Source organism: Trematomus bernacchii, unplaced genomic scaffold (genome assembly GCF_902827165.1).
Source record: "Trematomus bernacchii unplaced genomic scaffold, fTreBer1.1, whole genome shotgun sequence".
In the NCBI taxonomy this organism is placed as follows: domain Eukaryota; kingdom Metazoa; phylum Chordata; class Actinopteri; order Perciformes; family Nototheniidae; genus Trematomus; species Trematomus bernacchii.
The window spans coordinates 333,622-355,866 of record NW_022987688.1 but is presented as its reverse complement, the minus strand read 5'-3'; the positions used below and the strand labels follow the sequence as shown (position 1 = coordinate 355,866).

General features: G+C 41.5%; 1 protein-coding gene across 1 annotated transcript; it reads right to left on the bottom strand.

Annotated features, from left to right (window-relative positions):
* Positions 1–7,617: 7,617 nt before the first annotated feature.
* Positions 7,618–13,918, bottom strand: kcna1b (potassium voltage-gated channel, shaker-related subfamily, member 1b). Its single transcript, XM_034137022.1, has 2 exons — positions 13,511–13,918; positions 7,618–13,317 (listed from the first exon to the last, which is right to left on the bottom strand). Exon 2 carries the CDS (start codon positions 13,160–13,162, stop codon positions 11,675–11,677), a length of 1,488 nt encoding a protein of 495 aa, XP_033992913.1. The 5' UTR covers positions 13,163–13,317; positions 13,511–13,918; the 3' UTR covers positions 7,618–11,674.
* Between the last annotated feature and the right edge of the window lie 8,327 nt (positions 13,919–22,245).

Below are 22,245 nucleotides of genomic sequence, written 5' to 3'. Positions count from 1 at the left end.
TGATGCTGTCAGACCAAATGTGTATTCTGTTTGCTCATAATGAGAAATATCCAAAGCTAACCCCAACAACAGTCAGATATCAAACTGGTGCATTGCAGTGAAACTGAGCGTGCAGGTAGATCTTCTTCTTCTTCTGTGGTATTTTCTGCTCAGAAGGTGAGAGCACCTGAGCTTCCTATACGTTCTGTTAGTCACCGTTACATCAGCCGTACTTTCAATGTAAAGAGGAGCCTCTGAGGGTTCGATCTGATGTTGTATTCTTAGCTGTGAGTCACTGCAGCCCACAGAGCAGAACACACGCTGTACCCTGCAGACACGTTCTGTGTGTACTTCTACTCTGTGTCCTTCACTTAGGAAACCAGAACACTCACTTAGCGATCAAGGTGCCTCACAGTAGTTTATCCTAACTCTAATCTACCTTTACAGTGACGTATGTTCAAGACGCTTTAACGTACATTTGATCTTGGAATAACCTCCTCACCGTATTACATTTTGGGACTTTGTATCTCTGATTTGATGTTTTCAAGTTTCAAGATTCAAAGGTTTTATTGTCATATGCTCATAAGCTATAAGTGTAGAAATGCCAATGAGATTCTTCGGACCTGAGCTCCTCCAACGATCTATCTATCTCTCTATCTCTCTATCTCTCTATCTATCCATCTATCTATCTATCTATCTATCTATCTATCTATCTATCTATCTATCTATCTATCTATCTATCTATCTATCTATCTATCTATCTATCTATCTATCTATCTATCTATCTATCTATCTCTCTATCTATCTATCTATCTAGCTATCCATCTATCTATCCACTATCTATCTATCTATCTATCCATCTATGCTATACTATCTATCTTTCTATCCATCTAGTTATCTATCTAGCGATCTATCTATCTATCTATCCATCTATCTATCCATCTATCTATCTATCTATCTATCTATCCATCTATCTATCCATCTATCTATCCATCTATCTATCTATCTATCTATCTATCTATCTATCTATCTATCTATCTATCTATCTTTCTATCCATCTATCTATCTATATATCTATCTATCTATCTATCCATCTATCTATCTATCTATCTATCTTTCTATCCATCTATGTATCTATCTCTATCTATCTATCTATCTAGTCATATCTATCTATCTTATCTATCCATCTTTCTATCCCATCTATCTAGCTATCTATCTATCTATCTATCTATCTATCTATCTATCTATCTATCTATCTATCTATCTATCTATCTATCTATCCTATCTATCTACAATCTAGCTATCTATCTATCTATCCGATCTATCTTCTGATTCTATCTATCTATCTATCTATCTATCTATCTATCTATCTATCTATCTATCTATCCATCTATCTATCTATCTATCTATCCATCTATCTATCTATCTATCTATCTATCTATCTATCTATCTATCTATCCATCTATCCATCCATCATTTATGTTGTTTTTCCAGATAAATTGGGTTTTTCCAGATATATTTCTCTCATTATCCCGAAATAACAAATGAAGTATATGAATGAGAGATGTTTATAGTTTCCAGACAGTTATCTCAGAAACACAACGGTTATGCAGAAGTTATTAGTATGATAAAAGGCTTCAGGGGACAAAAGAAGAATACACCAGATAGATAATGAAATATAAAGAGGGATTGCTGGTCTAACAAACAGCTGGAGAGAGTTGTGACGTGTCATCATTATCTCTCCATTGTTGGCTCTTCTTCTTCTGTTAATGTAAATGCTCAGAGCGTCTCTGCGACTCTGAGCTGCTTCACATGCCGGACTATTTTAGAGAAGAGGTCACATCTAAACGTGTCCGAACGCGACACGTGTTTGTTCCTCGAGTCTGTGAGAACACAGGAGCAAATGTTGCTTCATCCTGAGATGAATCAGCATTGATATCTCTGCATCTGGAAAAACACATACATTTGTCATTGTCTCATACAACATGTTACCTGGAAATAATACTTCAATTGTTATTTTGGGATAATGACAAGAATATAAATGTGTCTATCTCTGCACAAGTTGAGATAATGATGTGAAGAACATGGTATTTCATAGGAACGTGTGTTAATATAAAGGAAATGACAGAGATATCTTGTTATTTAGGAGTGTTTCTGAGATAACTATCTGGAAAACTACAAACATTTATCATTATCTAAAAATAATACTCAAAACATTTGTTATTTGTGGATCAATGGCAGAAATATATTTCAGGAAAAACCTAATTTAATCTGAAAAAACAACATAAATGTCTCTATAATGTTGGAAAACACATGGTAGTTCAGGGGAAATGTGTTATTTTAAAGGGAATGACAGAGATATCTTGTTATTTAGGAGCGTTTCTGAGATAACTATCTGGAAAACTACAAACATTTCTCTATCTCTGCTCAATACGTTGAGATAATGATGTGGATAACATTGTATTTCAGGGTAAATGTGTTATTTTAAAGGGAAAGACAGATATCTTGTTATTCAGGAGTGTTTTTAAGATAATAACATATTGTGTAGGGCTGTGCAATTAATCGTATTTTAATCTCGATTACGATTTTGGCTTGCAACGATTACGAAAACAACGTAATCGAAATAAAACGATTATTATTTTTATAAAAAAATTTTTTTTTTAATTATTATTATTATTATTATTATTTTTATTTTTTGGTTTTTCAGTTGAATTATACTTAAAGTTCAGGGTAATCAACTGTTAAAAACATACTGTTCACATTTTTGTTTCAATAAATGGATGTTTTCAAAGTAAATGGATAATCGTTTTGAATAATCGTGATATAAATTATTGACCAAAATAATCGTGATTAGGATTTTTGCCATAATCGCACAGCCCTACTACATTGTGTTATCTCGGTAAAACAGCAGTGGTCAATAACGCACAAAACAGCACATCAGTCGTATCTTTCAAAATTTATTGAAATCGTTGTAATATGATGAGCTCATGGTGGTGAATTGTCGATAACCTTTCATCGGTTACGCCTCGCCAACAAATGACAAACATTGCATACTGCAGTGAAAAATAGTTTAAAAAAAGAAGTGATGACTGCAGGGTTCAGGGAGGATCTCAGCTTGATTCTTTTTTAATGTTTTGAGACTTTGGCTTATGACTGGGAACATTCTGCTCGCTGACAAACTGTCCGAACTCGTGTGTTCTGCAGGGAGATAGCATGTAATGGTGTTTCTATAATAATGTTCAGTGTTGACTTCATGCACCTGCAGAAATCTCCTTCCTCTTCTTACAAAATATTCTACTTCTTCTTCATGGCTTTTTTAAATCACACACTTCCTGTTAAATGTTAACTGATGCAGAGTTTCTCACCCCGGTTATTTTTAGCGTGACTTTCGCTCCGCACGTCTTTGTAAACCGAGTTCCTGTGGGATTTCTGAGCGGTTAAAAATAGCCGCGAGACATCTCAAATAGGACGTTGGGAACTGATGACGTGCTATTGTCTTTATTTTTACATGTTTGATCTATTTTAGTGCACAAAACCTATTATTTACAGGCTGGAAACGTCTCCAGTCGCATTTACAGTCAAATAATGGGACTTACAATCGAATAATAAGGTTAGAAATGTATTCTTGACCTTGATTCATTGAACCCAACGAGCAAAATCCATATATTATTCATTATTTCCAACGTCATGAACACATATTAATGCTCTGTATTTCACTTATAAGTCCCACAATCTGAGTCAAACTGTAATTAACAGAATTGCTTACGCCTGATTGGTAAATGTTGAAAAAGCTGCTTTTATCCGAATAACTGACAAAATAAACACATTTCTGATTCAGATAAAACATTACAGAACATACTGAGGTGCTCATCGGGACAATCCAACATTTGTCGGCAGTTTTACAATCAAAATCCAGCTTTTAGTGGTAAATATCAAACGGAAATCGATATTTAAACCCTTTTAGGTGGAGAAACTCTGCATTGATGGCTTATGTCAGCTGTCACAGATTACTTTATGAGAAATGAACCAGAATATTTCTCCTAATAGCCGGATACGAAGAGTGAAACAGACGTATTTGATAAGCGACTCTCTAATATAAAGCGTGTAATCGTCTGCGTTGTTTTTTTCTACATGGCAGTTTTGAAGCTTGTAAAATAAATTAAACTACAAACACTGGACTTTATTTTGTCGTGAAATGTCCTCTTCAACTTCTGCATATAAAAAAAAAGACTTATTGAAAACATAACGACCCACAGTCTAAAAAAGACTTTACTGTTTTATTGATCATCCGTTTGTTCAGCTGCTCCGATGATATGAAAAACTACAAAAACTTCATTTGGTCCCTTCGTGGTGCACAAATGTTCCAGCTGTGGCCTAAAGACTACAATTTAAAACCACAGACATACCAGCTACCCTGAGTACTCTTTATCATTCAATTTAACGTGTTATTTCTATGTGATTTCATCCAGAAAACACAAAAGAAAGTGTTTAATTTACTCATGTTTTGCTCCCTCGGACCGACTGCATGTTTCACGCGTAGCTTCACGCGTAGCTTCACGCGTAGCATGTTTCACACGTAGCATGTTTCACACGTAGCATGTTTCACGCGTAGCATGTTTCACACGTAGCATGTTTCACACGTAGCATGTTTCACACGTAACTTCACGCGTAACTTCACGCGTAACTTCACGCGTAACTTCACGCGTAGCTTCACGCGTAGCTTCACGCGTAGCTTCACGCGTAGCATGTTTCACGCGTAGCTTCACGCGTAGCATGTTTCACACGTAGCATGTTTCACACGTAGCATGTTTCACGCGTAGCATGTTTCACGCGTAGCATGTTTCACACGTAGCATGTTTCACACGTAGCATGTTTCACGCGTAGCATGTTTCACACGTAGCATGTTTCACACGTAACTTCACGCGTAGCTTCACGCGTAGCTTCACGCGTAGCTTCACACATAGCATGTTTCACACGTAGCATGTTTCACACGTAGCATGTTTCACACGTAGCATGTTTCATGCGTAACTTCACGCGTAGCTTCACGCGTAGCTTCACGCGTAGCTTCACACGTAGCTTCACGCGTAGCTTCACACATAGCATGTTTCACACGTAGCATGTTTCACACGTAGCATGTTTCATGTGTAACTTCACGCGTAGCTTCACGCGTAGCTTCACGCGTAGCTTCACACGTAGCTTCACACGTAGCTTCACACCTTCGTAGGATTTATTTTTAAATCATATTTAAAGGGATTTCATTCAGTTTGTGAAGCGAGCCGAGCACTGGTTGATGACACACCTGATGCACAAAACACACAATAAACCTCCGGTGGAATACAAAATATTAGAAAGCACAAATAATAAATGAATGCACAATTACTCAAATCTTATTTTTAGTGCGCAAAATAACCTGAAAGTGTAAAGAAATTACAAAATCTTGCACAAAATGTGGATAAAGATAATAATGTGTGCATGCATGAGGTAAAACACTTATTTATAAATAACATTTCTGGACTTCAAGAGCTCTAAAATGCCTAAAACAGCACTTAAAGACTTGAATAAATACTTTTTAAATATCCTAAACGAGCACACGTCAAACATTATTTCATGTGTCAGTGCCTTCTGACAGGAATAAGTGCAACTTTTGATTATTTCAGCAGAAAACTGTTGATATTTGTGGATGTTTACCTGACAAAACAGAATTATAGCCAGGTGTAAACAAGCCAGGAAAGAGCAGGAGGATATCCATTATATTCTGCATTTAACGGTTAAAGTGGTCAACACTGGAAGTTGGGATTTGTTACCAAAAGTTGGAAGGATTATTATTTTTCTTAACTTTTGCACTAAGTCCAACCTCCTTCTCGACATTATGGTTTAAAAGAAAAACAATAAATCGTCCTTTTTCATATTTTGTAACGCTTTCAGTTGGATGAGCTCTGCTGGGGTTGAACAGACGAGGAGGAGGAAGGCGTGAGATGAGCTGCGTTGGATCTCTGATCACATTCGGGTGCGGAGAGGTTTTAAAAAGTGACAAACGTTTAGCAGACTCTTCCACTACCTCCTGACTCTGATGCGGCTTTCACACCGGCGCTTTTCACTTTCTAGCTCCTCGCGAGAGCTTTTCTGGTTCAGCTCCCGTTTCCCTTTTCAGCTCCCGCTCTGTTCACACTGCCCAGAGCTGCCGCTGCTGCGTCATGACGTCACAGTTTACGTCGCTGATTTTCTCCCACAACAACAACGGGCCGGGGACTGCGTCGGGTCGTGTTGCTTTTAATCATACGAAGCCAGATTAAATTAAATAACGACTTCTCCAACCTTATACTTTTCTCCAGAGTGCCGTGGTTCATTGTTTATTAATGTGTTTCAGCGGCATTTAGCGACCGCTGCAGTGCTGGCTGCACTTCCACGGGAGTTTATTCTCCCGTTAGCTCCGGGTTAGCTCACACGGCTCTAAAGTATTCACTGTCTGACTGTCACACAAGCAGCTGATACATATCCCCAGTTCCCCTTAAGTGAATGTGTGTCAGTCTGAATTGACGCTGTTTGGCATCACAACGCTGTTATGAAAGTCTCTCTGGTATAACATGGGTGATGTTAGCATAGCAACCGAAGCTAAACTGACTACTTGCTAAGCCGTTTTCTACAGGCACATTTTACCGGCGTATTTTTCATTATGATTCTACTTCTGATAGTCGGACATGACAACCTGTACAGCCCATGTATCTCCACAATGATCAATAACAGCGAACGGATGGTCAAAGTAAGGTTTCCTGCACGCCTCGACGTAAGAGACGTAAGCGACGCCGCGTCATAGCTCCGAAGCTCTTGCCTCTGGACCGACAATTTTTTGGAGCTGGAAGTGAACCGCATTCCGGAGCTATGACGCGCCGCCGCTGCGGTGTGAACAGGAAAAACCGGCGCTTTTCAGGCTCTAGCTCCCAGCAGGAGCTGGAAAAGCGCCGGTGTGAAAGGGGCATGAGAGGCTTTCAGGAGCTTTTCTGTTGGTTTGAAGCAAAGAAACTGGAGATCTGTTGAAGTTGGGTTTCTATAAAGAACCTCCAGTCCAATATTTGGCATTTTAACATCTCACAGTAATCTGAATTAAACCACATCTTCGGGCGGTATTTGAAACGACCTCTTAGAAACAACACATGGCAGTGAGAGGAGAACTAATGGATAAAGAAGATTTAGCAAGAGATAATATCTAAAGATTTACCACTTTGTCAAAAACTGTCTGCTTACCCAAAAGAAAAAGGAGAAAGGATTTGAACATTTGAAGGATAAGTATAGCAACTCCAAAATGTGGAGAAGGCGGTGAAAGGGTGAATAAAGTTAGATAACATGTAGAAGGGAATACTAATGAAATATGAAAGGACTTTTACCCACGAGACCTTTGTGAAACTAACACGTTATTATCTCTGTTTCACTTTCACTTCTCATTTGAACCAGGGCTGGTCAATTCATCGTATTTTAATCGCAATTACGATTATGGCTTGCAACGATTACGAAAACAACGTAATCGAAATATAACGATTATTTTTTTATTATTATTATTAATTTTCTTTTTTTTAATTAATTATTTTTTAATTGTTTTTTCAGTTGAGTTATTCTTAAAGTTCAGGGTAATCAACTGTTCAAACGTTTTTTCTCCAATAAATTGATGTTTTCAAAGTAAATGGATAATCGTTTTTAATAATCGTCATATCAATTATTGACCCAAATAATCGAGATTATGATTTTTGCCATAATCGAGCAGCCCTAATTTGAACCCAAACTGAAGTATATCTGTCACCTTAACCTAAATAAGTCGACTTCAATTCATTCCTTTCAGTGTCTCTTTCACTCTAACAGAGTACAAAGTGTGAATGTTTGATAGAACCCGCACAGGTCCTCAAAGCACCCATTGAATGAGTTGATCACTTGAAACTGAGAGTTATAATTCCCAAAAAACAGAATATGTTTAAAAGCCAGAGGTAAGGAATCCAGACGTATGTACATGATGTACAACAGGTACATTATTCATCTTTTTGACATTAAATCCAACACTCTCCTTTCTCTTTCGGCTGCCTCTCCATCTCTAAATTAATAACCAGTCTCTCTCCTCTCAGCCATGTGCTTCCTCCCTCAAATCCAAACAGCAGCAGCCATTTTGCTGGCGTTCAGAGTGACTAATGTTTCTCTGCAGAGGAGCGTCTCTCTATCTGCAGCAGAAACACATATTTACCCTCCTAACATCACAAAGCCTCTGAGGACGCGTTGGACAACAAAAGCCTGAAAGAACCACAGAGAAGGAGCTTTGAGTCCAGATGTACACACGTACGCATCACACAGACCGTACGCATGTTCCTCTTTGAGAAGGAGCAGACCTGCTGGTTTGCAGCTTGGCTTTGGTCCAAATATCAGAAAATGGCAGTGATTTTGTTTTAAACTCCTGATAAAGAGTAAGAACTGTTAGCTGCCGATGATGCTGCAGATCTGCTCGAGACTTTGAGATGTGTTGTGCTGCAAAAAGGGCTGTAACTGCTTTTAAAAAACATAACCTGAGGTGTTTGCAAACTATAAATGAGGGTCTTGAATGTGATATATCTCAACAAGTTGTGTCAAAGCCTGAGACACATACCCAGTGCCTTCCTTTGTCCTGTTCTCACCACAAAGAGAGAGTTCTGATCAAATGGTCTCACTGAGGATCACTTATATCCAATCAGTGTGAAGAGTTTATAAGATGCTGTAATGTTTCAAGTTTATGTTTTAAACACAAACCTTACTTCTTAGGGAACTTTCAAATGCCTGGTTTACAAATGGAGTTAGGTGCACAGAAGCTAAATCTGTGTGTGCACGATAAGTCATTAGAGCACCACATCTGGATTAATCCACCACTGAAAATAGTCCCAAACAAATGCACTACTTGCTCCTACTTGTCTGATCAAAAACTTTACGACTCTTTTTGAACTATATTTGTGTGTTTTTTACAGATTGACGTCTTCAGTAGGACCACATGAGCTCACTGACAGTTTGGGTCTAAACACGAGATAAAAAGACAATCATCGATACACAGACTTTTGACTTCAATATTTATAACATTCTGGTTACGGCCTTGTCTGAAAACTTCTTGTAAAGATCTGTATTTTTGTAGGAAACTTATAATGAGCCTTTAGGACCTGACGCTGAACTGTAGATATCAGAGGAGCACCTGAACGCAACACAACCTCCTGCTGTTAGCTAATGTAGCTAACGCAAGAAGCTAATTATTTGGGGTAATTTGGGTTCAGAGGAAAATTTAGTTTGTAGATTATCTAACAAACACATCGTGGAGTTTCAGCAGCGACTCTGGACGGCTGATCTAACTTTACTTTGTCAAACTAGTCACCTTTTTTGAGGTACATAAAATACTGGAATGTCGTTTAGTTGCCTGTTTGCCTGCAGATGTGAGAAAAAGAAAGACCAGTTCCTCTTATATTTCCATATCTGTGCTCGTTGTGCAGCCATGTGTCATCAACCAGTGATTTAACGTCGGCCCATTAACAAGGAATCTCTGGTAACTTTATGGACATGTTTTGAGCGCAGGCGCATCGGTACGGACGGACGAGCTGCGTCTGTTTAACGGGAGGCACTTCATTCAATTGTATCAGAGACGGGCTTCAAGGCACTAGAAACTAATTTAAGATATATCTTTGAAATTTGTCAAGATATTACTGCTGTCCTTTTCTTCAAACTGTTTGTAAAAAAAAAACGAAATCGGGTCACATTCACATAAAAATGATCCATGCACTCCGTCATCGAAAGATCAAAGCTTCAAATAAATGAAAATGTTATTTCTGTAGTGTCTTTTTTTTTAAGAGATGGTCAGATATGTCTCTTCTGATATTTGTCTCCTTTGTTTTTTTTAGCAGATTTGTCCCCTCCGCAGTTATCTCCGTCATGCACCGTTTTCCTATCGCTAGCGTGTCGTTAGCGTGTCGTTAGCGTGACGTTAGCGTGACGTTAGCGTGACGTTAACGAGGAGCATCTTCCCCGAAGTCCCTCCACAACTGCAAGCAATGTAATACTGTAGTCATGCATTGAGTATACATAGCTATACCATAGCTAATTAGGCCATAATGCTTTAGTATTTTTGTCATGCCGTGATCTTCGAAAAAGAAGTGTTCCTGTTCCCTTAATGCGTTAAACATTCAACACGTAATGCTCTGAAATAACTTAAAAAAACAATAAATAGCCAGTGCACTTTTGGTGAAAACAAATGAGAAAAAGTATTTCCAGAAGATGAAAAATGAAGAATGAGGTAACGTCTTGTGCATGCCGATATAAGAGAAGAGAGTCTCCACATGCTTTTATATAAAGGAGCGTTGCATGGCCTGTAGCAGCAGAAAACCCTCCGTCAGGCAACACTTCCTGTTTTTCCTCCAATAAGGTGCCTGGAAAAACATCCCAGCTTTTCCCAAAATGTGTCCGCCGAAAGACGGAAAAACACGCCTGATTTTTTTTTACTGTATTCCACTCGAAATGCGCCGTCCTCATAAAACGTGTTGCTCAAATCTCAAATGGGCTTTTTTTTTTTATTGTTGAGTCTTTTGCACAAAGCCTGCGAGGTGTCGGGGAGAGTTTGGGATCAATTCAAGTCAAAATGAGCTCATTTTGACCTCAAATGGCAGTTTATACTTCATATTTGAAGTGCTGTGTGCGTCTATATTCAACCCTATCACTGAAGATGTAACAATGTCTTCACACGTCACACCGCACGGCTGTTTGTGCTAATCAACTTAAGTTTGTCTGTTTATTATTATTATTCCTGTATTTGAAACACATTCCCTTTGAGGGAAATTCAGCTGCACACATTTAAAAATCGTGCTCCTTTTTTCTCTCGTGCTCCATTTGCATCTATATCTCCAGAACAAGATGTTTGTCTCTAAAATTGCATTTGAGAGAGAACAGGAAGTTGTGCTTCATCAGATTAAGGACAGTATACTTTAACATCTTGGTCAGAAATCAACATCCAAGCAACATTGAATATGGCAGTACTGATAAAGGGACACTCCCTGTTTTGTTATTGCATTTCTAGGATGTTTTAAAAAAAATATTGGACCCAAAGATATCCTGACTTCTGTCTAAAGTTTGGTTCCTACATTTCCCATAATGCACCTCCATAATGTCTCTCGTTAGACCCTTCTTGTCCGATAACAGCTGGTACATTTGGTCCAAATTGAAGCAACAAACGTCGAGATAACCTCATATAATTAGTTTCCTAGACAGACTATTATATCTCCTAGTTTCTAGAAGAGCAAGTTGTTTTGTCAAAGATATTCACAGAGAGAAGCATATCTATATCTGAGAGGCTGGAAACAGCATTTTCTGACATTTCTGCATCAAAACCTCTGATAATAGTTTCCTGTTGGTCAACATATTCTCACAGCTCTTCTAACACTCATGAATAATTAACCCCGAATCCTCCCCCGACACCTGCTGATATTTTGCGCTATTGCCAAAGTCTTATAGTTAGAAGTGTTCCTCGTGACATAACTACCTTGTTCTCTATAAATGAAACAATCATGTGTGTCTCCTTTTTGAAAGTCTCCAAACACACACACATGTCTTTTGAATGATTCAATGCAAAAGAAGAGTCAAATGCACCAATGGAGATAAAGCATCGAGGTTATTTTTCTACAATATTTACAGCGGTGCGTTCACTCGTCTCCCGGCCTCACACGTCGGTGAGGAGCTTCGTCTTGTTCACGCAGTTTTGATTTGGCGCCGTGCAGTTGGCAGTCCTAAGGTTGGCTTCTCTAAAGTTATCGATGCTGTTCTTCATGTCCTCGTCTATCTCCATGTACTCCGACTTGCTGACGGCGGACGAGCTTCTGCGGCTCGAGTTGGTTTCAGACGCCAGATTCTGGTTGCTGACGTTGAGGAGCTGCGCCTGCTCTTCGCCCTCCGTCTCACGGTGGTAGAAGTAGTTGAAGTTGGACACGATGACAGGAACGGGCAGAGCGATGGTTAAAACTCCGGCGATGGCGCACAGCGAACCCACGATCTTTCCTCCGATCGTCACCGGGTACATGTCTCCGTATCCCACCGTCGTCATGGACACCACGGCCCACCAGAAGGCGTCCGGGATGCTCGTGAAGAACGACTCTTTCTCCTCGGCCTCGGCGAAATACACGGCGCTGGAGAAGAGGATGACTCCGATGAAGAGGAAGAAGATGAGCAAACCGAGCTCTCGCATGCTGGCTTTGAGAGTTTGCCCCAAAATCTGAAGACCCTTTGAATGCCGAGACAACTTAAAGATCCTGAAGACCCTCACCAGGCGGATGACTCTCAGAATAGCCAGAGAAGTTGCCTGTTCTCCGCTTCCTTTCCCCACCTCGTCCGGGTCCTCTGCCAGCTCCGTGCCCAGCGTGATGAAGTACGGGATTATAGCCACGATGTCGATGGAGTTCATCATGTTTTTAAAGAACGCCGCCTTGCTGGGGCACGCGAAAAACCTTACAATCAACTCAAAAGAAAACCAGATGATGCAGAGCGTCTCCACCACGAAGAAGGGGTCGGTGAGGAAGTTGGGTTTGTAGTAAACGGTGGTGTTTCCAACGATCCTGATCCTCTGGCTGGGGTCCTCCTTCAGCTCGGGTAAAGTCTCCAAACAAAATATGACTATTGAAATAAGAATCACCATGACGGAGACGATGGCGATCCCCCGGGCGGGCCCTGAACTCTCCGGGTGCTCGAAGAGGAGCCAGATCTGCCGCTGGAACTCTTTCTCTGGCAGCGGGCGCTCCTCCTCGCGGATAAATCCCTCGTCCTCGCGAAACTTCTCCATGGCCTCCGCGCCAAGTTCGTAAAACTTAATCTCCTCTGAGAACATATCCAGCGGCACGTTGACCGGCCTCCGTAGCCTCCCCCCGGACTGATAGTAGTACAAGATGGCGTCAAAACTCGGGCGATTCCTGTCGAAGAAGTACTCGTTTCGCAGCGGGTCGAAGTAGCGCATCCTCTTCTTGGGGTTCCCGAGCAGCGTCTCTGGAAACTGAGCCAGCGTTTTGAGCTGCGTTTCAAAGCGAAGCCCCGAGATGTTGATGACGACGCGCTCGCAGCAGTCGTGGTCGTCGTGGTCGTCGTCGGGCGGGTACAGGTCCTGCGGGTGGCCCGGCAGCGTGGAGGTCTCGTCCATGTTCTCGCAGGAAACCACGGTCATCCTGACGGTCGGGCGGGGACGAGGAAGAGGAGGGAGCGAGAAGGTGAAGGACAGCAGGTCGAGGAGCAGGAGAAGCCTCTAGTGAGGCCGCGAGCTGAGCACATTCTCCCTCTCCGTCCCCTCCATCTTCTCCAACATCTTCTCTCCCTCAGAGCCTGCAACAGGAAACCAGAAGGGACAAAAATGGTTTCTCTGCAGGAGAGAAAAAACACCATGCAGTACTGGAGCTGTATTTTTTTTTTACCGCATACATCAAGTTTGCTGCGCTGCCTCTGCGCAATGCAGTCTCATGCATTCACCCACTCATGAACACACATATCAAAGCTTCATCAGGGGTAAAACACCAACCTGTGCTGAGCTTCAGGGCAGCAGATGGGAGGGAGCTTCACACCTTTCCCCCTTTCACTCCGGGGTTTAATCCCGATGTGGTTTCACAGTCAAAAGAGGAAAGAATTATGTAGTGTTGCTCCGTGTCCTGTTGAGTCCGCGGGAGGAGGAACTCACACCGAGCTGCGGAAACCCGGACGGGAGGATTAGCAGAATCATGCTGAGATTAAAAACAAAGCGGACAAACAGCGCTGCTCCCAAAGTACCGGGAGGAACCGGGAGGAACGGGAGGATCCTGCAGCATCAGCACAAACACAGCCTCTCTCACGCTGCGGAACAACACCAACAAAAAAAAGCCCAAATAAATCCCGGTGTGTTTTGACGAGGTTCAAATCCCGACGTGAGGCGACTCACCGGACAGGATGTATGTTCGGTAATTTAGGAGCATATTGCAGGATTTCATGTGGAGAGGACGGAGTGAAGGAGGGAAGGAGGGAGGGGTTAGGAGGGAGAGTGAGGGGGGGGGGGGGGGGTTTCGACGCAATGCAGACAGACTGTAAAACACAGTTGGTGCTACAGTATCTGAACAACCTGCTCTCCTATACAGCAGGTTCTAAAACACACACGATTCATTTTAATTAGCTTATTAGACAATATAAATGTTATTTAAGCAGCACTGCATCATGTTATGTAACCCGTTCAATAAATAAATAAATGAATATGTGTGTGTGTTGCTGCAGGCAGGTGGGAACACACACTCCTGCTGGTGGTTCTTTCATTTTTTTCTTTCTCTCTTTTCTGCAGCAGGAAGCGGCTCACACACGTTTATTGGCTGCTGAGCACTTTGCGACAGTCAGAGCTGCGTGTTGGTGTAAATACCACCGGTGTTGCTATGGTAACAGGGAGAAACCAGCACAGAGATTTTTGTATTTATTTATTTGTATTTAATGATTCATGTTGGTCATGTGTGAGGACTACAGTCCAGCTAGAAACCGATTTGTATATTTATTTCTTTATGAAATATTTATTTTATCCAGTATTTAATTTTTTTAACATAATTGTTTTATTTATTACATTATTACATTACATTACATTACATGTTACTTGTTAGACGCTTTTATCCAAAGCGACTTACAGACTCAATACTGTGGGCAATCCCCACAGGAGCACTTTGGGGTGAAGTGTCTCAGGGACACAACGACATGCTGACTGCAGTGGGGTTTGAACCTGTGACCCCCTGATCCCAACACCTACGCACAACCCACTGCCCCACACACCTATTATTTCTTTTTTATTGCAGCAAATTAAAAAAATTATATAAATAAATATTTGTCTTTATTGCAGCACGTTTCAAAAAGAAGCTATTGTTTGCAAGATACATTATTTCGAAAAATATATACTTGTTGGTATTACCTATTTGCATACCTAAGAAGCATACAACAAATATTAAAGATAACAATAAAAAAACATAGCTCTAATCCAATCCACTTTATTTCTATAGCACATTTTAAAAACAGAGGGTTTGCCAAAGTGCTTCACAGTGAACATAACATTATAATAAAATATAATATTACACGAATAGATACAAGGCACACAAAGGGACAGACACTAAAGCATAGAATAGGTAGAGCTCAGACTGACTCATGAGCGAGGGAAAAGAGGTGGGTCTTCAGGCGGGACTTAAAAGCTTCAAGAGTGGGCGACAATTTGACATGGGGGGGGGGGGGGCGGGGCAGGTCGTTCCAGAGCCTGGGGGCTACCGCTGAGAAGGCTCGGTCTCCCCTGTTCTTTTTCTTTGTTTTAGGGACTACCAGCAGCAGCTGATCAGCCGACCTCAAAGCCCTTGAGGGGGTGTGCACCTGTGGGAGGTCGGAGATGTACTGAGGGGCCAGCCCATTAAGAGATTTATAAACAAACAACAGAATCTTATAATGAACTCTAAAATGGACACGAAGCCAGAGGAGGGAAGCCAGAGGAGGGAAGCCAGAGGAGGGAAGCCAGAGGAGGGAAGCCAGAGGAGGGAAGCCAGAGGAGGGAAGCCAGTGGAGGGAAGCCAGTGGAGGGAAGCCAGAATAGGTGTGATGTGCTCGTGCTTGCGTGTACCTGTAAGCAGCCGAGCCGCAGCGTTTTGTACCAGCTGCAGGCGTGCCAGCGAGGTCTGGTTTAGGCCGGAATAAAGTGCATTACAGTAATCTAGACGAGTGGAAACAAAGGCCTGAGTTACACGTTCAAAGTCTACAAAGGATCAAACCAGTTTGATTTTGCAGAAAAGTGACATTTTATAGCTTTTAAACATAACTCTATTGTAAATATTTATATTTTGTATTTGGTATGATATTATAAAATGTAATATAAGATAATATATGGAGGATTAATCCTGCCAAAAAAAATGGCATGATAAATGAAATAAGTTATTAAATGTATATATATTATTTTTAAATGTGCTTTTTTATATCCCTTTCAAATTTGTAGTTTTTTTAACAAAAAGATAAAATCGTATTTATTTATTTAATCAAATTTTTCAATGTTTTCAAATATAAGTATTAATTATTACGTGTTTGTATATATTTCTGCATTTTTCCCAAACCTCTGAAGTCGACCTTCATCGAGCGTGATTCTGATAACGGAGAACCCGGGAAGGATTGACTTATTCCTGCTTAAATTATAAAAACCCGAACCCCGCTCCGAGGCTTAATTTATCTTTTATTCTCCGGAGACGGGAAGTCATCTGACCTTCACCGAGAGGAAGGTTCAATCCATTTACAGCTGGAAAAAGATATGGAAATAAATACATTTAAAATGTCACTTTTTATTATATTTCTTTTACAAAATGTTACTTTTCTTTTTACCCAAGGAATCGTCTGGACTTCAGCACCAAGGACACCAAGGACCAAGGACACCAAGCACCAAGGACACCAAGGACCAAGGACACCAAGGACCAAGGACACCAAGGACCAAGGACACCAAGGACCAAGGACAGCTCCACGCCTTCAAAGAACCCTGAGATGTTTTCCCCTTTTATATTTGATGCTCACAGATATTATTATGCTTCTAATGCTGGTTTAATTATAATTCTATTTTGAGATGTTTATATCTTAGAATTGTTTATTTCTACTCTTTGAATTTGTTATTATGTGCAATGCCTTGTTTGTTTTATGCTGCAACAAACATGTTAACGAAATTGGGATCAATAAAGTACATCTTGTCTTATTTTATCTTCTTCCTGCATCCATGTGTGTGTGCAGCAGATGGTGAGCAGTGTGTGTGTGTGTGTGTGTGTGTGTGTGTGTGTGTGTGTGTGTGTGTGTGTGTGTGTGTGTGTGTGTGTGTGTGTGTGTGTGTGTGTGTGTGTGTGTGTGTGTGTGTGTGTGTGTGTGTGTGTGTGTGTGTGTGTGTGTGTGTGTGTGTGTGTGTGTGTGTGTGTGTGAGGCGAGCAGCAGATGGACGTCCGCTGCAGAGCTGGACCCCGACCAGGAACTCCCAGAAAATCAAATATAACAAAATATACTATTGGGTTATATATTGGGTTAGCATGTACATAATCCGACTTTAAAGGTCACCTATCATGCTATTTGTAGGCAATAGCATAGGTCTCAGATATATACAAATATATAAAAACATGTCTATGAAGTGTTTTGCTCAAAATACCAAACACATCACCCATTCTAGCCATGCCTCATATCCCTCTGTTTCACTTCCTGTTTCTAAAGTGCTGATTTGGGTATAAAGCTTAAAAAAGGAGGGGTCTGAGCTCATGAGGGACCCGGCAGCTACCGTCTAAACTAAATACTGCCGTGATGAAAGCCATATCATGGATTATCAAGGATTCTCTCTGAAACAGTATGGAGCTCAAAGGCTTTCTCTCTTGCCGGTTATACCACAAGGTGAGTTCCTTTTTATTTCCTGCTTCTTCACACACATGCTCTCCAGTACAGGTTAGCTCTGAGTGTTAGCGATGCTAATGTAAACACCGACCATATTACGTCCAAAACAGTCGGGCATTGTTTCTGATAGCAACGTTTCTGATAGTGCCGTGGGTCCACATTTCAGATATTACGTCATATCGGACGCAAATCTGTATCAGCTCCGTTGTTCCCCCGTTTTTAGAGATTTGGGTACGGAGGAAAAGAGAGAGGGTTTTATTTTCTGACGCTGCGTGAGTTCCCCGACACACCGGGGACACATGTTGATGAAGAGAAGACATCAAAAAGTGACTTTTGCATGATAGGTCCCCTTTAAGGCTTTTTTTCAAGCATAAAGAATACATAATAAAATAATAGAAAACTACGTGTTGTTCTATATATAATTGAGTTTTCTTATCCAATATTCTTTTAATGTCCAATTCAGGGTATTTAAAAACAAATGGTGTTTTTAAACACCCCCCCCCCCCCTGGAGCGGAGCAAGGCAACGAAACTTACTGAAAAGCAGCATTTTACAGCGCGCTATGCATGGGGCCCCCTTGAGGGGGTTTCCCGACATGTCGTTGCAGTAAATTAAAGGGTGTTTCATGTTGTCGTTGCTGTGGACCTTCCTAATCTACCTTCTTTGGGGGCCCCCTTCTGGTCCGGGGCCCCAAGCAGTTGCCTGCCTTGCCTGTTCGCAAGGAGCGGCCCTGTGTCTGATCTATATGTGTAGTCAGTGTCACAGAGTCAGTTTATCCCTGTTAGGGTCCGACAGCTGGAGGAGTTTCTGCACGTCGCGAGAATTCCTGAAGTTCAGTCTAAAAAAACCTGGAAACACACAAATCAAATTGCTCCAGAACGTCCTCCTGAGCATCGAAGCCTGCCCCTCAGGTAAATGTCTGAATGTGTTGTGTGTGTTCAGCCATGCATGAAGAGCCAATCTGCACATTCTCCATATGTTACGGTGACCTTTGACCCCGACAGTTTAATTATGATAATCCAGATTGACTTAAATTAAGCTAATGTGTGAACAGATGCTTGTCTCCATGCTTTGATGTTCAGAAAGCTGCAGCACCTCTTTTCACCCTCTGTCTGAAACCAGAGCCCAGTCTGCTCTGATTGGTTAGCTGGCCGGCTCTGTTGTGATTGGTCAACTAGCTTAGAGATGTCCCGCCCCTCAGCCTATCACGTACAATGTGGTGGAGCGCTAGCCAATAGGAGACTTCCAACAGTGTATCGAACCGAAGCATTACCTCCGCCATAAAGATCAATCTTTTCAGTTGGTTTGTCCGATGTTAATGAAAATTGGTCGAACCATGACACATGGTCCAATAAAGAAACCAGTACAATTTGGACTGGATCCGTACATTATTTTTCATTTTATTACCATTGTGTGATGGGCAGTTTGGCCTTGGCGACCCTCTAATTCTCTGTTTTGTGAACCAATCAGAGACAGAATTAGGACAAATGTTCCTCTAAAAACAAAGGAAACAAATGCTTCACAATGGGGGGGGGGGGGGGGGGGGCTACAGCAGCTGCTCACTCTCCTGTGAGAAACGTGAAAAACCTGGAGCTGGGAAACCTGGAGTATTCACACGTTGACGCTCGAGGGCACAGATGATTTCATCCCTGAAGCACGGCGCTGTGTGTTATCTCCGCTGTTAGCTGATACTCGCAGGACAAAAGAGAGGCTGCGAGCGTCTATAAGCGTCCGCGGGTCGAGTTTCAGCCGCTTCACAGCCGCTGAAACTGAAGAGGGAAGAAAGAGCATCCTGAAACCCCTCCTCAGAGCCAGTGGAAACTTTCATGTGCTCTTGAACTTTCAGAGAGTGAAAAGCAGCAGCTGATGTTCGCGGCGGCTCAGAGCAGCTTCCTGTACGGGAGGCAGTGATTGGTTTTGGATTAACTTCTTAATAGTCTTGTTTTTAGAGGCAGGGCTTGTTAGCGGACCCTTCCCACAGATCTGTTCACGAGGACAAGAGCCAATAAAGCTCTCAGCAGGAAGGAGTTATCGCCCAGAGATCTGCTGACATCAAGAACACACTTTATCCTGATCGACACGTTTGAAATGTCTCTCTTGGTTTAGTTGAGTTTGTTTGTCGTGTCGTGGACAGTCCCCATTGATCAGCGTCACAAAAACACGTAAATGGAGCATTAGCTTTAGCAAACATTACTCATTCCCAGCTGTTGTCCAGATGCTAATAGACACCGTTAAATCACAATACTCTTGTTGTAGTCCTACTAAAAACCATAATGAACACTTGTCATATCTGTCTTAAAAACCCTTAACTTCGGTTTGTTTCCCCACCTTGACCCTTTGTTCCCATGAGCTTTTGGTCGTCACAATCTTGATTTTGGGAAACCAGCGACACTTAGATCAACCAAATGCAATAGATGTATGTTTAAAAGCTATAAAATATCACATGTTTGCCTTAAATCCAGGAATATGTCACATGTTGGCGATAAAACGTGCAAAAACGACAAGATAGCAATATGTCTATTTCTCTTCACTGGACATCTTACATTTTACATTCAGTCTAATAATTAATATTCCATCTGTCACATACTTAGTATAATACCTTGCTTTATATCTTGTCATTGTTCATTTGTAAATCCAACATGTATATTTTCTACTTTCTTGTTTATTTCTATTCTTTTAATTTGTATTGTACAATGCCATGTGTTGTTATGCTGCGGCAACGCAAACAATTCCCAACTTGGGATCAATAAAGTTCTCTCTAATCTTATTTTATCTAATCTTATCTAATCTAATCTAATATGGTGTGTGTTCCTAAGAGCCAAAAAAGACTACAATTGTTTTATTTGTTTTATTTGATCCATTCTCAACCATTTGTCACGATCTGTCTGTGTTGTGTTTTTTCATGTCTAGATCTGTCTTTGGTTTTATTTTGAAAAGTGTTCACCCCCCCGTCTTGCCTGTTGCTTCCTGTCTCTGTGTTCCCTCCTGCCTGATTACCTGATTTGATTTAAGTTCTGTTTTTTCTGTCTGTCGGGGTGAGATCATTCTGTTACGGCTGGACAGAGAGGTATATATACTGTAGGACCCAAATGCAGAAGATATGTTGAAAGCGGCTGTGGCTCAGTGGGTAGTGTGCTGGACTTTGAATCAGGGGGTAGCAAGTTCGAGTCCCACTGCAGTCAGCATGTCGTTGTGTCCCTGAGACACTTCACCCCAAAGTGCTCCTGTGGGGATTGTCCACAGTGCTGAATGTATGTAAGTTGCTTTGGATAAAAGCGTCAAACAAGTAACATGTCATGTAAGCAGGAATCCTTTATTTCCAGAACTAGGCCAGGCAAACAAAGTCAAAACTGGGCAAGACAAAACATAAAGTCGCTCAGAACATAAACCATCCAACAACGTCAAGAATCTCACCCCGACAGACAGAACAACCAGAACTTAAATGCACACAAGACTAATCACACAAACAAGACACAGGGGCACCAGAGGCCTGAGGCCTGAGGCCTGTACTACGAAGCTGGTTCAACCTAACCTGGATATGTTTGAGTTAGCCGGTTGGCCTAAGCCAAAACATACGCGCTCTCGCTAAGCTGTACTACGACGCCGGTTATCAAGTGGATCGCTCAAGCCAGCCGTGTCCTATCTAGTTAGGTGCGCGTTCACATGAAAGGGGTGGTATTTGGAGCATTCGACCAATCTCAAACACGGACAAGTGCACTGACAGCGCAGTGTCATACTTCCTGAATGAAAAGTGAACTTTAATATTAGTCAAATATGAAGAAGTTAAACTTTAAACATCCATGACTTAAACACTTTATCCAGGATCAAAGCCACATAGCTGCACCTGCAAGGTGAATACAGCTGGTAACAGAGAAAAGTGTTTGAATGCGTACATTAACAGGTTTATGATATCACTGCCCCGTCTAAGACACGATCTGACTTTAATTACATTTGACTCGAGTGTTTCGTCAACTTAATGTGTTGCTTAAAATAATACTTCTGCATACAGTATGTGACACTGTGAGTGTTGCACGGCCAGATACGGCTCAGCTGACTCAGATAAGGAAATATATGATACATTATGATGTGATATGATATGAATGATAATGGGACACATCGACGTCTGCACTCACAGTGCCGCGGACTGTACGTAATGTTACTCTGATCCGGTTACTTATGTTGTGGCAGATATTTAAGTAAGCTTTCTTAACGCTAATGTTATAATAGTCAGATTGCTCTGAAGATGGGAGGGGATATTCTATTCATTTTCACGTTCACACAGTCAGTTGATTTTTGCCGGCCGTCTTTCCTGCAACGGCAGTTTTTCTGTATTTCCTCTATCCTGTAATATGACTTGATCGCTTTAAACTCCGCACACGGAGCTCTGATTGGTCAGCAGGCGGTGCTTTCACTGAGTTGATCTCTTAGCCTGCCACCTAACCTGCTCCGGAGCAGGTTTGCCGCTCAGCATAAGTTACCATGGAAATCTAGCCTGCTAAAAAGAGAACCAGCGTCGTAGGACCGGAAAGCCAGAGATTTCCCTGAATTTAGCCGGCTAAGAGAAGATCCAGCTTCGTAGTACAGGCCTCTGGTGAACACAATCAGGTAATCAGGCAGGAGGGAACACGGAGACAGGAAGCAACAGGCAAGACGGGGGGGGGGGGTGAACACTTTTCAAAATAAAACCAAAGACGGATCTATGAAAAAACACAACACAGACAGATCGTGACATTATTAGCTTACATGCCAACACAATACATCTTAGAGCATTCGGAAAAGCGCTAAAAAAATCCCTTTTATTATTATTAGCAAACCGCGATGGCGACAGCAAAAACAACAAACCTTATTTATTTGTTGTTGTTTGTCCGCAGTA

Bases quoted from the DNA above. Each gene is read 5' to 3' on its own strand.
- kcna1b (XM_034137022.1), bottom strand. From the start codon at position 13,162: ATGACCGTGGTTTCCTGCGAGAACATGGACGAGACCTCCACGCTGCCG.